General features: G+C 38.1%; 1 protein-coding gene across 1 annotated transcript in view; it reads right to left on the bottom strand.

Annotated features, from left to right (window-relative positions):
* Window positions 1-20,859, bottom strand: part of FAM19A2 (family with sequence similarity 19 (chemokine (C-C motif)-like), member A2) — a 48,449-nt gene that overhangs the window by 8,934 nt on the left and 18,656 nt on the right. The window contains exons 2-3 of the mRNA XM_010149209.1: window positions 10,412-10,564; window positions 9,241-9,365 (exon numbers count right to left, since the gene is read on the bottom strand). Of these exons, the coding sequence (XP_010147511.1) occupies window positions 9,241-9,365; window positions 10,412-10,564 (278 nt within the window). The remainder of the gene's footprint in view (window positions 1-9,240; window positions 9,366-10,411; window positions 10,565-20,859) is intronic.

Genomic DNA, 20,859 nt, shown 5'->3' with positions numbered 1-20,859 from the left:
AACCTGATGAGGCAAAAATATTTTGGACCTCTTAAAATACGCATCTCCATTAAAATTCTCAATTCTTCTATTACTACTGATTTGTAGATACATGTTGGTCAGACACAATCCATTGTTTCCTTGAGATTATATCCATCTTCATAAGCTGGAGACACAGTTGCTTTCAATTCTGTCTTTAGAGGTCTTGCCAATATAATTCTACAGGTCACATCATACAAATAAGTCATGGTGAGCTGGATATTTTGTAGCTTCATTCAGAATCTCCACTTCAGAGCTCTATGACATTTCCCACTGCAGATAGGGAAGGGGATAGTCAGGACTGTAAGGTTGGAGAAGGAATCATCTGTGTATGCTAAAAATGCAGCAGAAGAAAGCTCAAAGTCCATTTTATAGAATGCATAAAGTCCTTTGGAGCCTCTTCTACATACGCAGCAGCAGTGTCCTTCCTAAGATGAACCTGCTTTTCACCAAGGTGGAGGAAGAAGTAAACTACAAGCTAGGAAAAAAATTAACATAATTCTTATGGAAATAAATTTTATGTTGGTCCTCTTCTTTTTTAATTTAGTCCTAAACATCAATCTTCCACATATTCTTGCCTGAAATACATCTTTCTTCATTTTGAATGGTTCTCAGGTAGGACAGGACTTTCTTCATCATTCTTATGGAGAAGTAAGATTTACAACCCTGCTCACCTTGCTCTGCAAGGGAATAATATCTGAGTAATGTGATTTCAACTGCTTGGAGTTGTTCATTCCTCCAACGGTGACTGTGCATAATGCTCTCTGTGACTGACGGTCTCTGTTGATACTGATTATTATCCATTTCCTTCCTTCCTCTTGTAGAAGGCAGAAAAGCAGAGGTGCGACAGGGCAGTACTTCTGAGGTTTTCTTTAAACTGTCCTAATGAGTAAAGAAATACTTCAAGAAAACTATGGGATTTTGGATGATTGAAAGTAACAACTTTTAAACACTTGGGAGCTACTGTTCCACTCCCTCATAGTCTCAGTTGCCTCCGTTCTGCAACTAGGCAGTGACGCAGTTTGTGAAGCCTGTGCCAAATGCCCATGGAAAGAGGCAAGTGTTCTGCCTGAAGCTATTTAGGTAGTAGGTAATGTGAGGTTTCAGAACACACCAGTCCCTCTGAGCTGAAATGTATAATTTCTGCCTTGCAGTAATGATCCAAAGAAGCCCTTACAGAGTGCAAAGGAGGGTGAGACAAGGAAGAAACACTAGTTTAACAGCATGCCAGCATGACTCACCAGTACTGGCATTTGAATATCACTTTCCTATATGGTAACTTGTGAAGTAGTAGAAGCTGACGAAGGTTGTCCAGGAAGACTAAAAGGGACTGCTAGATATTCAAAGAGCCCTTCTTGCACAGCTGTGAACAGGCAAAGAGACTGGCAGAATGGAGCTGCAAATGAGAGTGGAAACATCTTTGATTTCAGTGTCAGGACTTTTCCACTCCGTGGAGAAGTGGAGAAAACCAGTAATTTACATACAGCCTTCAGAACTCATCCTTATTTTCCATCACAGAGGCAGAAAATTATTCTTCAGACATGAGGTCAATATCTCAAACATGCCAGCAAAGGACAAATTGGGGAGAAAAAAAAAGAAAAGAAAGAAAAATAAATCACAAGTTGAATCTTTTGGGACAAAGGCAGAAAACATCTTGGTTGGACTGATGGAGTGGAGGATTCCCATGTGGAAGAAAGTAATGCTTGCAAAAATCAGTGATTAGTTAATTAATGACATGCAACTGAAATCCATTTGCATTTTTTTTAAATATTGCAGAAATATTTTACTTTGATTTCTGAATAATTTTGTTAATTTACAGGTTCTGCAGAAGCTAAAATGTTTTACAATGAATACTAGCTGCAGTCTTACCTTCAGAAAAAAATATTCCCTCATAAAAATGTATAAACCACAGCATATATTACTAACACTCTGCAAGTGTGATGAAGGGATTGCAAAAGATTTCATTTCTCATAATTTGTATAGCGTGTCTACTCACAAAAAAAAAAATTAGAGTAACCCTCCTGAATACCTGGAGACAAGACTCAATGTATTCACAAGGAGATGCAGCAAGGGACTGGGGAGGAAAAAAAAAAAAAGGAAAAATTGCAGATCTTCTAGGCAAAATCTGCTAATAGATAAATAAAGATACTATTCTGTTGTTAGAAATTATTTTAAGTGATGCATTAACAGGCTCTCTTTCCATAAGAGCTATACCTATGAATACTGCCTTTAACCCAGTATCTCCTTTGATATTCTTCAATTAAGTTCTTAATATCAGTATCCATAGGACTCAAAGTCACAACAGAACTAATGAAAATGTCTCAGACTACAACTTTGCTTATAAAATTTCACAACACACCCTCCTTTAATCCTTTTCACCATAACTTGTGTTTTCTCGGTCGTTTTAAGCTTATCTGCCTTTGGAGAAAGGACTATGACTTGTCTAGATTTCTGTGACGTACAAATTAGCATCATCAAGCTGTAGGCCTAAACTGATGTCAGATCTAGACTTGCAACAGGAACCTTCTAATAGGGTAGAACCAGGCACACTACCTTCACATCGCAGAAGTGATTTTGGTATGTAGCAGCTATTTTCACAAAAATCAGTGAAGTTCATAGTCCTGATGATTCCTTGCAACATGTGTTGGCTGGAGTGATAACTATTTTCATCAAAATGTCCAAGTGTCACAAAAGATCAGTGTTTAGGTGCCCTACAAAAAAGGCTTCTTCAATATGAAAGAATTGTGATGCTAGATCAAAACAATAATTACTAATACAAAAAGCTAGCTTGACCCCAGAAAATGTCATAATATTTTCTTAACCAGCTCATTTGTCCCTTGAAACTTATATGTATTCTTTGGAAACTGTGTACCTAGCACTTATTGCTACTTTAATAACAGATTAGATACAGTGGGTCTCTAAGTTAGCAATGAGAAACATGCTGAGACAGCTGCAAATTTCTCCTAGTGACAGATTAGCCAAAGGCATGGAAAGAGATACCATAGCAACAAAGAGGCTGTCACAAGTGCAATCACTCTTTTCCATGGGTAATATTTTGCTACAGTCTGTGCACTTACTTATATTGTAATCACATCCTTTTTATGAACCACAAGATATTGCTAGTCATTGTATATCTGTGTATTATTGCTATAAATCTTCATCTGAAATTAAGGTAGAAGGTGAGGATTCAGAGACTGTGACGTGAGGCAGAATAGAACAGTTTTACAGTGAGGTTGTTCCTTAATTTATTCATACAGCCCTTTAAATAATATTAGGAAAAGCACTTCCTGTCATTATTTACTACTGACACACGGCAGATCATTGATTTATCCTGTAAGTATTTAACTTTTCACAGTGGTCAAGGCAAAAGGCAAGTTGTTTTACATGATGGAAGTTAGTAGCAGTTTTACACTGAAAAAAATGTCATGAGAGAAATACATTGCCTTATTAGCACTGACTGACCACAACTACCGTACGTCCGGCTCATTAGAGACATCCTAGAATAACCTATATACAGTGTTATATAACTAAATTCTGCTTTTGCTAATTACGTGTCATTACTACTGCTTTTTTTGAAAAGCCTGGATGGTGAAGAGGAATAAGGACATGTGGGAAAAGGCTACCACAATGGCAATATTTCTTTTTGACTTTGGCAGAAAAAACAGTAATATTTGTTCCATTTTTTCCCCTCTGCTGCTGCTTAAACAGCCTATGCATCTGTTGCTCATGCAGAGAAGTGCAGATCAGCAACCAGCAATGAGCAATGTAGCTGCATTGCTAACACTCATGTCAGGCTCAGTTACAAGAAAAATGCCATTTTCCTCTCATATCCAGGGACACATTTTAGTTCTCTTGTATTATGTTGTCTTACTCAAACAGCAGTTATGATAGCACTGGGTATTTGAGTCACCACTAATGCCGCCTCCTGATACTGGGAATCCTGGTAGCCCACTGCAAATCATTGCTATGTAAATGTACCTAACAGGTCTTTTCATTCCTTGTGCTGAAAGGGTTATAAACAGCATATTTGAAATTGAAATATAAATAAAATGACTGCCTCTCCTTTCAGCAGCTGTAATCAATTTAGAAATGATCCTGCATCTGCAGGTGAGAAAGAAGAGATAGGGTAAAAATGTAAGCAGTATTTATAGATAGCAAGAGAACTACACTGATTCACAGTAGTGGAATGCACATACTAAACACCGTTTGGCTTCATGTGCAGCCAGTTGGTGTGTTTGGATGGCGTATACTTTCTCCTCTTCCAAGAATGTTATTCAATTTTCAGTTTCTTTTCAACTCAGGATGCCATAATGTAAAATTAGATTAAATGGAATATTACGAATATCTGACTTCAGGCTCTCTCCAATATTGTTTTAGAATGTAGATAAATGTTCTCAGTATGGATTTCTCTCCATCCTGGCAATATTTTTATTCTTTTCACACTTGTCTTCTATCTTTGGTATTGATTTGGAAAGCAGATTTGGATTTGGAATGGAGACAAATTTACTCAATACGGATTTATTTCTGGCCCTGTAATATTTCCCTTTTATTTCTTTCTGTCCTTGTAACATTTATTTTATTTTTTGCAGTACTCTATTTCTAATATTGGTTTGGCATATAGTTACATAGTAATACATTAGATATTGATTTCTTTCTGATTTGCAGTGTGCTTTTCCCCACATATAAAAATAATATCCAGTTTTCAGAGTGACAATTGCAGTTCCTTCTACTCCTCATAAAAGTGTGAGTGCTTAGTTATTTCAGAAGTTGGATGCCGATTTCCAAAAGATGGTCCTTTATGACCTGTCTGAAAATACTACTTCCACTTGATTATAGGAAAACATTGTTCACTTTCACCTTCTGGATATTTTCAGAGGTTAATAATCAACACCTGCTATGCATTACATCTGATCTTTTTGGTTAATTCATATCATTAGTATTAGTAGTAATCTTATACCAACAAGTAAATTCTAAAAGGACGTGAACTGTTTGTCAATTTTTGCTGAATAATAGATACTGGACATGTTGTTCATCATAGTATGATTCATTGATTTAGCTCATAGCTATGTATCTTCAGAACATCAACATTTTTCAAACTTCTCTTATATTTCATTTGATAGTGATCAAAGTTCAAAGCTTCCCAAATTGAGCAAGGATGAAGGGGCTTTTTTGATTATCTTCCTACTGAAGACCACATCAAAGAGAGTAAAGTTTCCAAGCCAGCATCTTCCTATTCAACATTAAGTATCTGAAGGTTAGGCACTAAGCTAGTCATTATAGCTTTCCTTTTGAATTATCAGGGAGATATAAGCACCTCCAGAAGATAATTCATCTGACTTCTCTTAAGACAAAATGAATTGTCCTCTGGAATTGAACAATTCTTCCCAATACTAAAAATACAGCCTAGAGCTTAGGCTAGTCACCTCACTCTAGACAGTCATAACCCAAGCAAAGTCTAGTAAATTCCACTCTACATAATTTAGCCAGAACTCAGTACTTAGCGTTAAACTATCACTCATTCCAAAAGCAGTTCTACCAAATCAAACTAAAAGCTTAAGGACAAGATACCATTTTGTTACTGTGCAGTAGTTCAAAGCTGCACCAGGGGAGGTTTAGACTGGACATTAGGAAGCATTTCTTTTCCAAGAGGGTGGTCAAACACTGGAACAGGCTTCCCTGAGAGATGGTCAATGACCCAAGCCTGTCAGTGTTTAAGAGACATTTAGACAATGCCCTTATTAACATCGTTTTAACTTGGTCCGCCCTGAATTGGTCAGGCAGTTGGACTAGATGATCCATTGTACGTCCCTTCCAACTGGAACAGTCTTATTCTACTCTATTACACATGAAAAAATATCAATGCATGTTTCTCTACACCTACACCTCAAAATGTGTTCCTGAAGATCCTCCTTCGTTGTGGTACAACACTCAGGAATACAAACACACATTTATTTATATGAAGTCAAAAAAAATCTACTGTTTTAGCTAAGTTCTCATTGCCTTTTCTCCCCTTCCCCTTCTGCAGGCTACACAGACCCAAAAGAGTGAATGCTAAACCAGCACAAGTTAACTAGGTACTCAGCTTATTCATACACACTTTCCCCCCCCATATTCATTCCTTTTCCATGGTTAACTCCTAATGTCAGCCCTCTCCCACTAATATGCAGACAAATCAGGAAAAGTAGTTTAATCTTTCCATACTATCTGGTTTTGCATTCTGAAGGTAAATAATTTCCACCTGACTTTTCTTAACATTTGAATTCTGAGTACCATAACATCCATGCTATTTCTAATTCATTATTCATTTATTACCTTACTAGATCCCCATAACTGAACAAAATGCAAAACCTCAAGTAGACCACAGTTCTAAAAATCAATTTGTTTCCTACCATTATTCACCTGAACTTTTTGCTTAGTGACTGATACCGTAAGTATAAAGAAGTAGGCATCATCATTTTTCACAATACTGTCCTTAAATATGCTGACAGAGGTGGACAAGCAAAATACTCCCTTCCACCACTGATTTTATCTCTAACATAATTCTTAACTATTAACAGCTTGAGATGTGGAAATGTAGGTGCTGCTTTTGAACTTGGTATCCTGTAAAAGGGAAGATAGTATTTCAAGGGTTAATTGGGTTACTTTTTCTGCACATGAAGGAAGCAAGCTTACAGAAAATGTTTTGGAGGTGAATATAGACTTCCTTAGGCCTTTCAGGAAAGCCTTCACAAGGCTTTTCCTCAACAGATTTAAATTACCAGAGCTGTTCAGTTCCCTTTGTTTCCTTATGCTTTTCCATTATACATGATAATCACATATGGGTTATTTCATTTGACAATCTGAAACATTATGCATGACTTCTTAATACTGACTCTCTGTACAGTTCTTTTTATTTTTCTCCAAAAAAAAGGGGGTTTGAAACCACAGAGCACTTCAGAATGTTTCCTTTTATTTATACAAACCTTGGGGAACAGAAAGAGGAGCTACAAAAATATTGTAGTCACTATATATTAGGGAAAAGTATTTGCTTTCTGATAATAAGGTGCTTGCTTAGCACAAAGAATCACTGACATTTCCAGTATCAATGTATATTTTTGTGGGCATCAGAATGACATCTGCTAAAACCTCAGTCTCCTGCATCTAGGATGAGACCTTCATTCACCTGCCACCTGGTTTCACTGACTTAGACCAGCTTTCAGTCAGAAATTTGAATGTTTGCTATTCACAGAATCACTAAGATTGGAAAAGACCTATAAGATCATCTAGTCCAACCATCAACCCAACACTACCATACCCACCAGACCATGTCCTCAAGTGCCACGTCTACACATTCCTATTGTCTCAAAACAACTTTACAGCTGTGTGGGAAATTAAGGAAGAAGGGACAGCCTACGGTATCTGAACAAATGAGAAGGCAGAATAGTGGGGGATTTAAGGGGATTACTATTTTCCTTTTTGCAGTGGTAGGTCTGCAAGCAGGTTACAGTAGCCAGTGTACTGAATCAGTGCATATAATGGCAAATAAAGAGAAGGACTGGCTTTTTCATAGCATCACTTCTGAAGAGGTATGAAATGAGTCCTGAGGATTGCCACCATCCATGGAGGACAAGAAAAGTCAAACTTCTGCAAAAGGCCAGACCTATGAGACTGCAACAAAGGCATAAGCCATTGAGGACAAGAGCATTGGCTTTCTGTAGGTTCCTAACAGTGGATAGAACTTCAAAACCTTGACCAGAAAGAACTATCCTCTGAAAAAATAGTAGGAAGAAATCTCCTCAAGGCCATTCTAATTGGTATCTGCCCCTACTGAAATGTAATCCACACCCATATTTTAACTTACTGCTTGTTAAACACTCACAAAAAATACAAACCAGCATGCAGTCTAACACTAATAGTGCCATGTAGTGGAAGCCAGCACAAATTTTGAAACACACATACAATTTCTATTTCTATTACTATTATTAAATTCTATCTATTTCTTTTTGATTATATTATACATGCACATACATTTTACATGCATATAAATCAGATTTGCATGTACAAAGTTAAGTGTGGGCACCATTCAAGCAAGGTTAGTCTCAGAAGAAACACATTTGAAAGACGATTCAGGAGTGGAATTGCATATGAAACATTTAGGAAGTATCCTTCCTTCAAAGAATGTCAAAATGTTTTAAAAACCTATACATACAGAAACTGAGACACGTAGAGTTCTCTGTGGAACAGAAGGAATACAGTCAGTGCACACTACATTTCACTACAGCAAAGGTGTACCAGAAATTTAGAGCCTGTGTAAGGTAGATTTCAATCAAATGACATGCACACTCAAAACATGCACACAGTAAACATCACACTAGCAAATTATGGCTCGACACTACAAACAATTACCAAATACTTGCAAGCAAACCCAGTCATCAGTATGTGTGGTGGAGTGTGGGGGTAATGGTGTTTATGCTTACGCACATGTAATGTATGTGGGTCTTCAGACTGCATTTTAATCTGTTTGATGTTGACCCTATAGAGATACACTGCTGTAGTTTTAGGAAGTTTGAGTGCTTAATGTTTATCTGAATAATTTGTTCTTCAGCTTTTCTTAGCCACTAAAAAGCAAAATGACAGCATGTTTACTTTCTTTTCAGGCATTGTATATGATGAACGTTAGATGTATTTCTGTTAATGTAATTTTGAACCAATAATATAAAAAGTGTCAAATGGAGAAAGGGAACTCACTGAAACTCTGTCAAAATTGCTTAGTGAATCCAGTCATAAAAGATGGAAAGAACCAGAAGATCATACCATTGTGATACATAAAATGCTTACCATACTCAGCAGTTTCTATTCAGTAACATGGTAATTCCATGTTATTGATAAAAATGCACTTGCTTTCAATCCTGTGAATGAAGAGCTTAGCAAGGTATAGACTTTGTGCAACTGGTTTCAGAGAGAAACACGTATCAGATTATAATACATTTGATCATTACTGGTAGGTGAAAAAGGGTCAACTCTACTATCTTCACTGCTTACCTGAGAAGGTCTGTCACACTGCTTACCATGTTCAAGTAATTGCAAAGCATGCTGAGAAAAGTGTGCAGGACCAGGCAGTCCAATCCCAGTATGACTCTCTTCCCACACTTCTTTAGTCTTCTCAACTTCTGTGTGCACCCAATTTCCTGTACACTTTTTTCTTTTATTGTTGGTAACATGTCAGGTTGGTATCATACCTACCCTAGTAGTTTTCACTTTATTCCCCGAGGAACAGCTCCATCCCTTACGATCTGGAAGAACCTTACATTCCTCCCCTTCGAGACATGGTTGCATGTGGCACCACCATTTCTGCTCCACTATTGAAGCTACAAGAGAGGAAAACAAACACATTTGCATGTTGTTGAAATGGACACTTTAATATGTCATCATGTTGCAACATTTCTTTTATTTTCCAGGAAAATGTTGGAAATGTATTGGCTGACAGACACTAGTCTGTGATTTTCAGGTATCTCAGATCCTTCATAGGAAATTAGGTCTCAATTTGCACAAAGTGCTATGTGCTTCAAAGTCAATCTCTTTACTGTGGGGTTTTTTTTCTAATTTACTGCAGTTCAGGAACTAATTTCACAGCATTTCTTTCCAACCCTCATTTTTCCTTGCTGAGCCAGATTTCAAAGTTTCAAGTAGAATCTCTTCTTTTGAGTTAGTATATTTTGCCTGATCTAATATACAGTCCAGCATGGTTAAATTTATTCCCCAATGATGACATATTTACAGCTTCTCTGACAGCTAACATCATATCAACAGTAAAGAGATCATGTAAAGGGTGAATCCATCCTGCTCCTCTTTCAGAGGAAGAGATGTGAAAAATCAGCTAGTATTTTCCCAAATGAAACATATGAGCCTATGCCAGATTTGTTAAGTAAAACCTTAATAATGCACTGTGAATAGGAAAAATACTGTTGGTCTAAAAAGACTAAAAAACAGCCACAACAGTGCTCTGATAGTTTGCTTGTTTGTCCCTGTATGATAAAAATGAACACATAAACACAATGTAAGACTGCAGCACACAAAAATGATATGCTCATGTAAATTTTGCATAAAGACTTTTAATTAAGAATATTCCATACAACTCCAAGGGTACCCTGTTAGTTAGATGAAATTTAGCTTCTCAAGAGGTCTCTTTCACTGGCATCTAATAATTTTGCTTAGCATTTCTGGAGTAATAGTACATAATTAATTTTTCTCATCTTCCTCCCATTCACCTTGGGCATGCCCTTCAAAATGCAAAAGCTTTCCTACTCTTTATTTTAAACAGTCAGCTGTAATGGAGTAGTTCTCACTGACGAATTTAAGCCATCAAAACCCTTTAGGAACATGCAACAAAAGGAAGCAAAAGAAGTAGTCGCACCATCAACACAAGAAGGAGCTGCCCGAGTGGTACCTGCTACCTGCCCAGGGAAGCAGGAGCACTTCACCGTCTGTGATCTTTCTTCTATCTTGTTCTTATTGCAACATCTGTGGAGCGCCACCACTTCACAGGTCCCAGTTTTAACATGGTGAGCTGTGAAAGTAAGATGATGAGCAATTTGATAACACTGAGAGGTAACATCATACTTTTTGGGGTTTTTTTTAATTAGAAATGCATTAAACTTGTCTCTGCAAGGCAATCTGCCACTCATGAAACTAGAATTACAATGGCACTATCACTAGAATGTAAAGTTGATTTCTTTTCCAAATGTAGTATATCTATCTCAGGCACAAAACACTGGCTAAAGAAGAACAATTGGAGAAGGCTGCAAATGGGAGTGTTCCAGTGAAGCAGGAAGCAGAAACATAAAACTAATCTAGAAACTTAATTAGTTTCTGGACTCCAATAAACAGCTGTGTATTTCTACCAAGATTTTTTTTTTTCTTTTCCATATGGGAGAAACTTTGAAATGGAAGTGTATTCATGTTGAAATACCCATACATGCATATGTTTCCAGAATCTATGTCTCCAGACTTTATGTCCAGGGCAGATGCAGGTTTCAATATCGTATCCCAAAACCTTCCTACAGATGGACAGAGAAGATCTGGCAGAATACAGTGACAACCCTCAAACAAAGCCCAGAAATAAAATCTACTAAGGAATCACATTGTAATTCTTTCTGCCTGGCTCTGCAAAGTATGTCTGGGAACATGAGGAAACAAATTTTTCAAGCACAGGAGGCAACAGGATAATCTTCATTATCCCATATCCAGCACCCATCACCCCCATACATGCTGCTCTACCTGATCACCAGTATCATGCAACTGGAGTCCTGTGAGAGGACCAATTTAGTTAGAGGGGAGATACCAAACAACCCTTTCTAGTTCAGCAGCCAGTTACCAAAGGATCTGGAGCTCAGGAAAAGTCATATTAACTGAACATTTAGTGGTTACTGATAGAAGACCAGGTATTTCTGTGGATAGTTCATTTTCACCAGACGGAAGAAAGAAACCTGAACTTTTAGCTCCTATTGACCTACAACCTTATACATGGAGGAACATTAACTATGCAAAGCAATATGTGTTTTAACAGTACTCCTAAGCCCTCTATTTCTGCTGCTGGTTTTGTATGCTTTTTGCAAAGTCCATGTGCTGAATGCTTCAGCTACCTTTTACATCCTTAATGGCAAACAGTAATTGAGAGCTTCCACAAGGAGAAGGCTCTGCTAACAGGCTTTCAGGAGCCCAGCATTGATCTCTGGATACACTCACTTTTTATTGCACAGTATCAGCTCCCAAAAGGCCTGAGGAAGGAAAACAAACTTTATGTAGGCTATGGACCCCAAGAATGTGCCTAGAGGCAAAAGCCACAGGCAGGAATTAGACTCCGGGTTTTCATCAACAAAACATAAGCTACTAAACATTTCATTCAGGCAATTATGCCTTTTGCAGTAGAGCAAAGTCCACTGAACAGCCTGTGATCTTTGTCGTCGCTCACTGCATCATACTATGTCAGGCTGGATTACACTCCACTACATCATGCTGTACTACAGCTGAAATGATATCACACAACGTGAACAATTAACCCATGATCCATCATATTGTGATACACTGAAATGTCACGCATAAATCAGAAATCTAGGAGGTTTATTTGAATAAAAATGCTTTTCTTTGTTTTTTAAATATTTATCATTATTAATTCAGTAGATGATGAGGAAAGCAATTCATATTATTTGCCTGAACTTTTCAGTTTTTGATATTTTCATACCTTTGATGATGAGCAAATATTTTTACAGCTACTACCCCAGTCTGCTCTAAAAATAAATTTTAAGTATTTTCCAAAAAACTTTACTGGTATATATGCTAATAAAACAATTTAAATAAATACATTAATTTTTCTCAATAAAATTATTATGTTTTTTAATTTGTGAATATGTTAAAAAATATTATTGGATATATTTCAAATGTCTAATACATAGCAGAACAAACACATGCTGCTTTTGTAAGTTCACATTAGTTTTTATTCTGATAAATGATTATACATCTTACACCCACACATGCTAACACAAATTCACTAATTTGTATTTTATGAAAGCTATATAAAAAAGTAGACATTGGATCTACAAAAGAAAGTAAAATTAGGTAGGATGTGAACTTCAGGTAGGTAAGATCCTTTAGGCAGGATGCGGTAGGATGTGAACTTCACCCCACTGAATTTTTCACTATAATAGTTTTCAGTCCTTATTTGTACTGTGATGTGTATCACTGATCCCAAAATTTTGTTTCCTCGCTCTCTTATTAAATAGCTTTGCACTGCTCTACCAGTTTTATAGAAATGGCATAATATACCTGCTAAGAGAAAATAAAATTCAGTGTGCACCAATAGCCATCTGAAATGGAAGCCAGTTAAAAGAGCTGTTGTAAAATTCAGTGAGGGAAACGTTCTCAGTGAAACAAAGCTTCTGAAAGACTTGTTTTGTAATAATTAGGGAGAGAAGATCAGACATTTTAAGACTTCTATGGAAGAAGGTTGTAATTAAATTAAACAGTCATTTACATTCATGTAAAATACAGAAAACCATTTCAAAGGGCAAAGAGATATGGGAAAAATGGGAGAGAACAAAAAAATAATCAAATAGTATTGGGGAATAGTATTTGGGGAATCTTTAACAAAGATGCTTTGAAATTTACTTTGAAATTTTTGGTATAAAACCAAAACAACCTAGAAAAGTATACAAAGATATTTCAAACTGAAAATCTAGGCCAACCATCCTCTAGTTTCTATTTACCATCTAGAGTATGCAATGAATAATCCTTGAAAGGAAATGTAGGGATTTCAGCTCCTTATGCTATCAAATAATTAAGTTGCAGTGCAGTAAGTACAGTATCTGTCACATTCACGTGAAATGAAAGCCTCTATATAGTAGATAAAGGATTTCCCACAACCTAATACAAATTAACCTCATTAAGCCACTGAATCTTTCCACGAAAGGAGGATAGTTCTTCAGGAGATTCACATTTGGGTTTTGTTTCTTTTTCTCCTAGTACAGACTTCAAAGTATGCTGCTTGCTTTGCAGAAAATGTTTGAGGAACTGAATGTCATTTCTGGAATCCCACAGAATTTCATTATTCAAAACCACTGCAAACACTCACTCCTGCAGTCTCTCTTAACACAGTAATCCTTCCTGAAATCAATGTGAAGACAGACTGAAAAAATATGTACAGACTATGAAGTTTTCCTGATGATTATGCATAACTATATATATATCTATTACATATTTATCTATTATGTTCCAGAAGATGTAACACCATATTACGAGACTGTAACTTGGAAAACAGACATAACCATATCTTACCCATTAACAGTATATCCTGTAATTAACCTGCCACTTTTATAGCACTTTTCATGTAGTGAAATCATCAACAGCTGTCTCATAAATCAGTATGGTATTAGTACACCAAAATTTTAATTGTCCAAAATCACACTCCTGGAAAAAATAAAGCTAATTATTATTCCTCATTTTACATAAAACTGAATGCACTTAAAAAGTATGTTTAAACATACACTGCAAAGACATTTCAATGCATATAAATTGTACCTGTTCTTTTCCCTTCATGGCAACTTTAAATTTCTTTCCTTCAGGTGAATGTAATTTCAGTCATATTTCCACAGAGTATCTGGCACTAAGTTATAGCCCTTACTCCTCTACTTCCGTGGGAAGTTTGTTCCAGGCAAGAAAACAAGTTACTGTTCAAGATTATTATTTTGCAACTCACAAATACAAGGTATTTAGCATAGATGCAATGTTATACACAAACCTAGCATTAAATCAAGGAGAATCTTCTGAATTCCATTGTTAGTTATGATCACCATTTCCTAGCCTCACCACTTAAACATTCATGTTCAATTCTGACACCCATCTGCTCAGCCATTTGTTTTTTTTTTCTTTACTGGAAGTTGCACAGGTCATGTATTAACACATACAGTGGCCATTAACAAAGAGGAAGAAATCATGGTGCCCTGAACTAGACGAAATAAAGTCACAGACTGTTTCTGTCCTCAGGTTCCCCATCATTGCAGTAGCCACGTACAAACAGTCGAAAAAGGCTCTACTATAAGCTCTCTGCAAAGACACTGGAACAACTCGGTTCCTGCTAAACCCACGTAATGACTAACAGCTACTGGAAGAAAGAGGAAATCCCTTGTCCCTTTTCCCACACTGTTTCATCCCTTGCTTGCATGAACACTCTCATTTGATGGAGACAATGGTAAGCTAGGAATTCAGACTGGCAGAAGAATATCCCTATTTTCTGTAGGGTTAGTTCTGTACCAGTTTAGCTCCTACAGCTGGGTGCAGAGACTAGTAAGCAGTTTCAGCCACAGGGAAGCAGCAGGAGCAGGCAGCCACAGATACATGATTACCTCCTTCTGCAGAAACCCGTTACTCTATTGGCTTACAAGCACTGCAGCGCTGCACCCTTACATGAAATAAATGTATCTTATTTTATTCCATTTCAGGTAATTCCCTTGAGGTTGGAGACACCATGTAAAGCATGCAAAATTATGTTTGCTTGTGTCTGTGTTTTTTAATGCTTTTCACAAAAGCATGGAATGAGAAATGAAAAGAATGGAAATTACTCCTAGGCATGAGTTTCAATCCGTACTACATCTAATATTATACAGACTTCGGCCTTTTTGACACCTTGGGTGTAATCAGGAAGATGTCCCATATGAAACACTATAATGACCCAGTCTTTCAAAGTAGGCATATAAGTAGTCTTTATTCACTCAAACCATATCCACGAGTAATTGCATTAAGAACTACGATAAAACTACTTTTTTAACAAACATCTGCAAGGAAAAACAAAATTTTAGCATATTATCAACCTGCTTCATCCACTTCCCTGAGTGATTAGTCACTATTCTACATCACAACATTCTAACAAGTGTTTGAGGGAACAGTTATTGATATCAGAAAAATAAATTAGTGTTTATAATGTGCCATTTTCCGTATTTGGCTCTAAATCACTGTCCTACTCTTAACTGACCAGGAAAAAGGTGGTTTTCCGTGTTCACATAGTCTATTTGCTTTGTTCATACTGATTGACATGGCAAGCAAATGTAGGTTATCTTTCTGCTACACTTCAACAATTTCAATATGTCATATCAGTCTCAGTGTGTCACTGCAGATAGGAAGGATACAAATAAACTTGCAAATCTCTCACGCACAAAACCAGACACAGTATTGTTGCATTTTTGTGATAGTTTAATAAGTGTTAGTAGCTGCCACATCTAAGCAATCAAAATCTTATGGAACCACAGCTAAGCCAGGACTTCCATCTAAGCTTTCTCTTTTTAAACATCAGACAAAGATATATGAAAAGAAATACACTGTCCGGTTTCTTCGTTCAATTAATATCAATATTTTTCAGTATTTTCAGTTATATACAGCCTAACAGCTGGTAGGAAAAAACTTGAGTTTTAAGTTATTCATACCCTACCAGCAATGGTGGTGATACTGCTGCAGTTGTGTGATCTAAGAACATAAGTTATGTGAAGCTTCTGTTAAAGATAAAATCTTTGATTTGACCAGTCATTAGTGTAATTGAGGGGAAAAAAGCTCATTTTTGGGAACACAAGGTTCAGTTTGCTTGTGTGAACACAAAACAAAGCCTACTTTCATTTCAGCTCCATGGTCCGGAAAGAGAACCAGCAGCACAGACATGAGGAAAAGCAGGGGCCTCTCTCAAACCACTCATGGAACATAGCAAGCCATGACTTCCAAAGAAGCATGGGTAGACACACATTGACAGGAACCTTACTGAACACGAACTTTAAAGATCAGATTCAAACCCCTTGAAATTAATGGTTTTGGTTTGATCAGTGGTTTTGGATCAGAATTTCAGTGACAGTTAAAATTTTGTATTTTCAATAAAGGTGACATCTGGATTTGCAACTGGGATGTTTATTTTCATGATTGCATATGTAGCATCTATAACAGTGATTAAGCAAATGATGACATACAGTCTGAATAGGTGACTGAAAAGTAAAATACATTAAGATTATTAAATCACATTTTAAACAATCATTAGAGTTTTCATGTGTTTTTCACTGAACAGTTAATTTACTAGAAGTACAGTATCCAAGCAGTGTAACTATTTTTGAAATCTAGTCAAACGGGTTTGCACATTGAGCCTAAAAGTAGGCATCCTCAGAGGAGGGGAAAAAAAATAGCTTCCATATGATTTTTAATTTCTTTGAATAATATTTTCAAAATTTTTTATTGCTATGACAAACTTAAAGGATTTTTTAAATTGTAAAAATTCTCAAAACAAAGCAAAATATTTTACTTTATTTGGAACAAAAAAATACTTGGGTTGGTTTGGCTTCTTGTTGTTTTGGGTTTTTTTCCTGTTTGGCCAGTGAACTGAAAAATCAATTACAGACACAGCAGTAATTCCTGTGTCCTCAGTGATGACAATGAGGCATGCTACAGTCATGGTGCACCTCAGGAAAGGCACTCATGTTGCTTTATTTTCCAGATGACACATGGGGTAGAACTATAGAATCAGCTTTTTTTAGGAAAAAATTATAATTTTGTGCTTTCTATTCTACACTATCATTACATTTCACATGGCTACTTAAAAACTTACTTAGCTCTCTATCCCACGTGCATTTAAAACATTCATATAACTCAAAAGTAGTGTACAACTGGGGAAAAAAAAAAAACAAATTCAACTATTAAAGAGAGAATTTTCTGTAGTGAGAAGGTGCTCAAGAAGTCTCTTGGTGATCCTTGTTCCAAATTCCTAGAACCAAGGATATGCCAAATAACCCTCACCTCAGCACAGTCCTTGGCTAAGCACAAAGACCCTGGGATTCCAGGGAAACCAAGGATGCTAATAAGCACCAGCACCGCACCCTGACCTGGTGCTCCCAGCGCCATCCACAGGGAGCGATCCGTCCCCCGGGCCTTGTGGGAAACCCACCAAGATGAGTCAACACAAGAAACTGCCTCACAAGGAAGCCTTTCAGACTGAAGGGAGTTATCATGTACAGAGGTCTAGGACCTATTATTGGATGAAGGGGGAACAGAATTTTAAGATTTTCTATCAGTCATTCTATGGAAATGTGTGACAGTCATCATGGGATGCTCAGTGAAAGACCAGGGACAGGCAGTGGGAAGGGTGGCCTGGGGAGGAACAAGCATGAGTCAATAAAAGGGACAGGATTAGAGGGGCCAGTGAAGTATAAACAGCAACTGATCAGTATACGCATCTGGCTGAGCCTTGAGCATAAACACTACAAGCTATCCTACATTCTCATTAAATCCCATTTCTATCTTTTTTGTAGGTGAACTCTCTTTTCTGAGTGGGTATGTATGAATGCTAGGGAAATTTGTCAAACTTGTTGGTGATAAATTAAGAGATCTGATTACCTACAACTGGCCAAGGGTCACAAACCTCACAGTTTCGTGAATCCAAGTGAAAGTAACTGGCAATATGGAGCCACCTTGGACCAACTACCAGTCTGGGTGAGTGTCTATGACCAGCTACTGGACTGATCCATTTTGTGAATTTGTATGTATATGTATCTCCCTCCATCAGCAGATTTCAGTCCTAGTCGGCCAGGGAAGGGGAAAGGGATTGGGCTGTCCATTGTATGATTGCTGTGTACGTTAACAAGGGTGCTGGAATACGTGGGTTTTTTCACGTACGTTGACCAGCGTGGCTGGCTCTGTGTGTACTGTTTGTGTGTGAGTCCCTGTGTCTGCCTGCTCATCCGTATGTGTCTAAGGAGCATAGATGCTCAGCCTGGCCATTGGCAGAACCTGGGATAAGGAGCCACCGCAGCTTCACATCTACTCAGCTGCGACATTCACCAGCTTCTAACAGATGTGAGCATTAGAAATCTTTTGGAAAGGAAAAATAAGCAAGGAAGACAGAGGCAGCATTTGGCAAAATCACATTCAACCCTCAACCTTTGCTTCTAAGAAATGTACACAGACTGTCAAGATAATTCTCTCATATTAGGCAGGTTACCTGCTAGATCAGCAGATCAATAGCTGTCAAGAGGCACATGCCAAAACACTGCAGTGAGTCAAGTAGAACAGTTGCCCTGTTCGATCACAACAGTCCATCCCAAGCCAGAGGCAACACAGCCCTTTTTTTTTTTTTTTTTAATTGATTTGGGTAATGCTGTGATGTAGACAATTCCTATCCACGCAAGTATCTCCTAAACCCCTACAAACACACCCTACTGACAAGGCTTTGAGATCTTATTTACTGCATTCACATTTCTATGCCTTGCACTTCAGTTATTTCTATTAAAAGTCACTTGGTCACCTTGGGGACTGAAAAAGTCCAAATAAACAGATCACCAACTATGCTCTTATACCAGTGGAGAATCAGTTTAGCTTAAAAGTACAGCATTGCTTTTCATTTATCTTTTACTCTGATGTCTCTTGAATCTTGGGAAAGGTTCTCAGGTGAATTGTTAAAAGGCAGAGCTGACTGCTTAAAGTGATTATTTTTGCAGTGTCAATTGTAGGCAACACATACACAAAAGATCCTGCTAACTGCAGCCCCTCCCAGGCTTCTTGGATCCAATGTGGTGCTTTCTCTCCTGAGAAAAGTGTTTTAAAGTAACAAGAATAAACACTTATAATTCTTGATAAGTGTTTATTCTGCGGATGTTAGCCCAGGTCCACTCATTGGGCTGCCTCTACCATGCAATTAACCTGGTTAGTCCACTTGGGTGAAGAATGGTAAGCAGAGTTCACAGAACAGCACTATGGAGACAGCATCTCTGGTAGCCTTTAAAAACTGAGCTAATGAGTGGTTTGCCACAGTCACACTGCCAAGCATACTTTTCTGCACAGTGCCAAAGAAAAATCTCATCCATCAGCTTGTCTGCCAGCCGCCAGTTATAGCCATCTGGGTGGGAAGTCTTTCTTCTCCTTTTGGAAAAAAATCAAGGAAAACGACAATGCAGCATTCCCCCAAGAAGAGCTCACTAATGACCCTGTGAGATCATGCCTCAGATATTCCCACAGCAAAACCTATGTTCTGAAATGGACTGAAGGACTGAGTTATCTCCACTAAGAGAGAAAAAGACTTACTGGAATGACAAAGCAAGCTGGCATGGTACCAGCTGGTCACACAACCTTTACAAACATCAAACCACAGATGGAGCACTTTACGTAGGATCTCTTGGACCTGGAGATCTTCCAGCCATCTGACTTTATCCTTCTGGCCTTACTGAGGCTAATTTTATTCAATCAGCCCTTTGGCAGGAGTAAGCCAGTCTCACTCAAATAAGCTTATCTCCTCTGTCACAGAAGTCAGAGCCTCTGTACAGCAATGCTTACAAATGATGCCTTCACGTCAAACTTTTAGCCAAAGACAGAGGAACTAAAAACACATGTAATTTTCAGGTAGCCTGAAGGACACTTACCTCTTCTTCATATGACCCTCTCTCAGCCTAGAGTGCTGCCCTCTCTAGGTCCAGCTTTCAGTTTTGAAATCAGATGATCACTGAGTTTGTGAACCCACAGGGGGTTCAGAGACAAGATCCCAAGCAGCGATCATTAGGGATCTTGCAGCTCTTTGAACTAAAAACACATGTAATTTTCAGGTAGCCTGAAGGACACTTACCTCTTCTTCATATGACCCTCTCTCAGCCTAGAGTGCTGCCCTCTCTAGGTCCAGCTTTCAGTTTTGAAATCAGATGATCACTGAGTTTGTGAACCCACAGGGGGTTCAGAGACAAGATCCCAAGCAGCGATCATTAGGGATCTTGCAGCTCTTTAGAAGTTTTAAAGAGGCTTCTGGCTTCTTGTCCTCATAACAAGCTCAGCTCCCAGCTGCAGCCAGCCCGCCAGGTCCCTCACCAACTCCCAACTGCAGGTGCCATGGGGGGAACCACTCCACCATAGCCACGCCGCTGCTGAGCGGCGGAGCAGGCGAGGGGACGCTGATGGCAGCAAAGGCTGCGTGTTTCCCTACCGGCCAGAAAAGGCGCCGCTCTGCTTTTTGCAGGCAAGACGCTTCCCGCCTTCCTTCTCCAGCTGCTGCGGGCTTACACCATCCACCAGACGAGCCTGTGCAGAGCTGGCAGGGAAACACCCAGGGCGAGGCACAGTTTATAAATACTACAAGAAGTCAAAATCCCCAGTATCTCCGAGGTTGTTATCAAACATGTTAAGCAAACGATATATTAAAGTGTGCAGACATATTTTGTAAATTAACAGGCTGAGGTTTGAGATCACTAATTATATGATTTCACAGAGAAAAAAAAGACCAATACAGCTCTTAGGCACTCAAAAGAACATTTGGCACAAAGACTTTTTATTCTCTACTACTCTCTCTGTGGGCCCCAAATATCT

The sequence above is a fragment of the Eurypyga helias genome, unplaced genomic scaffold (assembly GCF_000690775.1).
Source record: "Eurypyga helias isolate BGI_N326 unplaced genomic scaffold, ASM69077v1 scaffold553, whole genome shotgun sequence".
In the NCBI taxonomy this organism is placed as follows: Eukaryota; Metazoa; Chordata; class Aves; order Eurypygiformes; family Eurypygidae; genus Eurypyga; species Eurypyga helias.
This window is presented reverse-complemented; position numbering and strand designations above follow the sequence as displayed.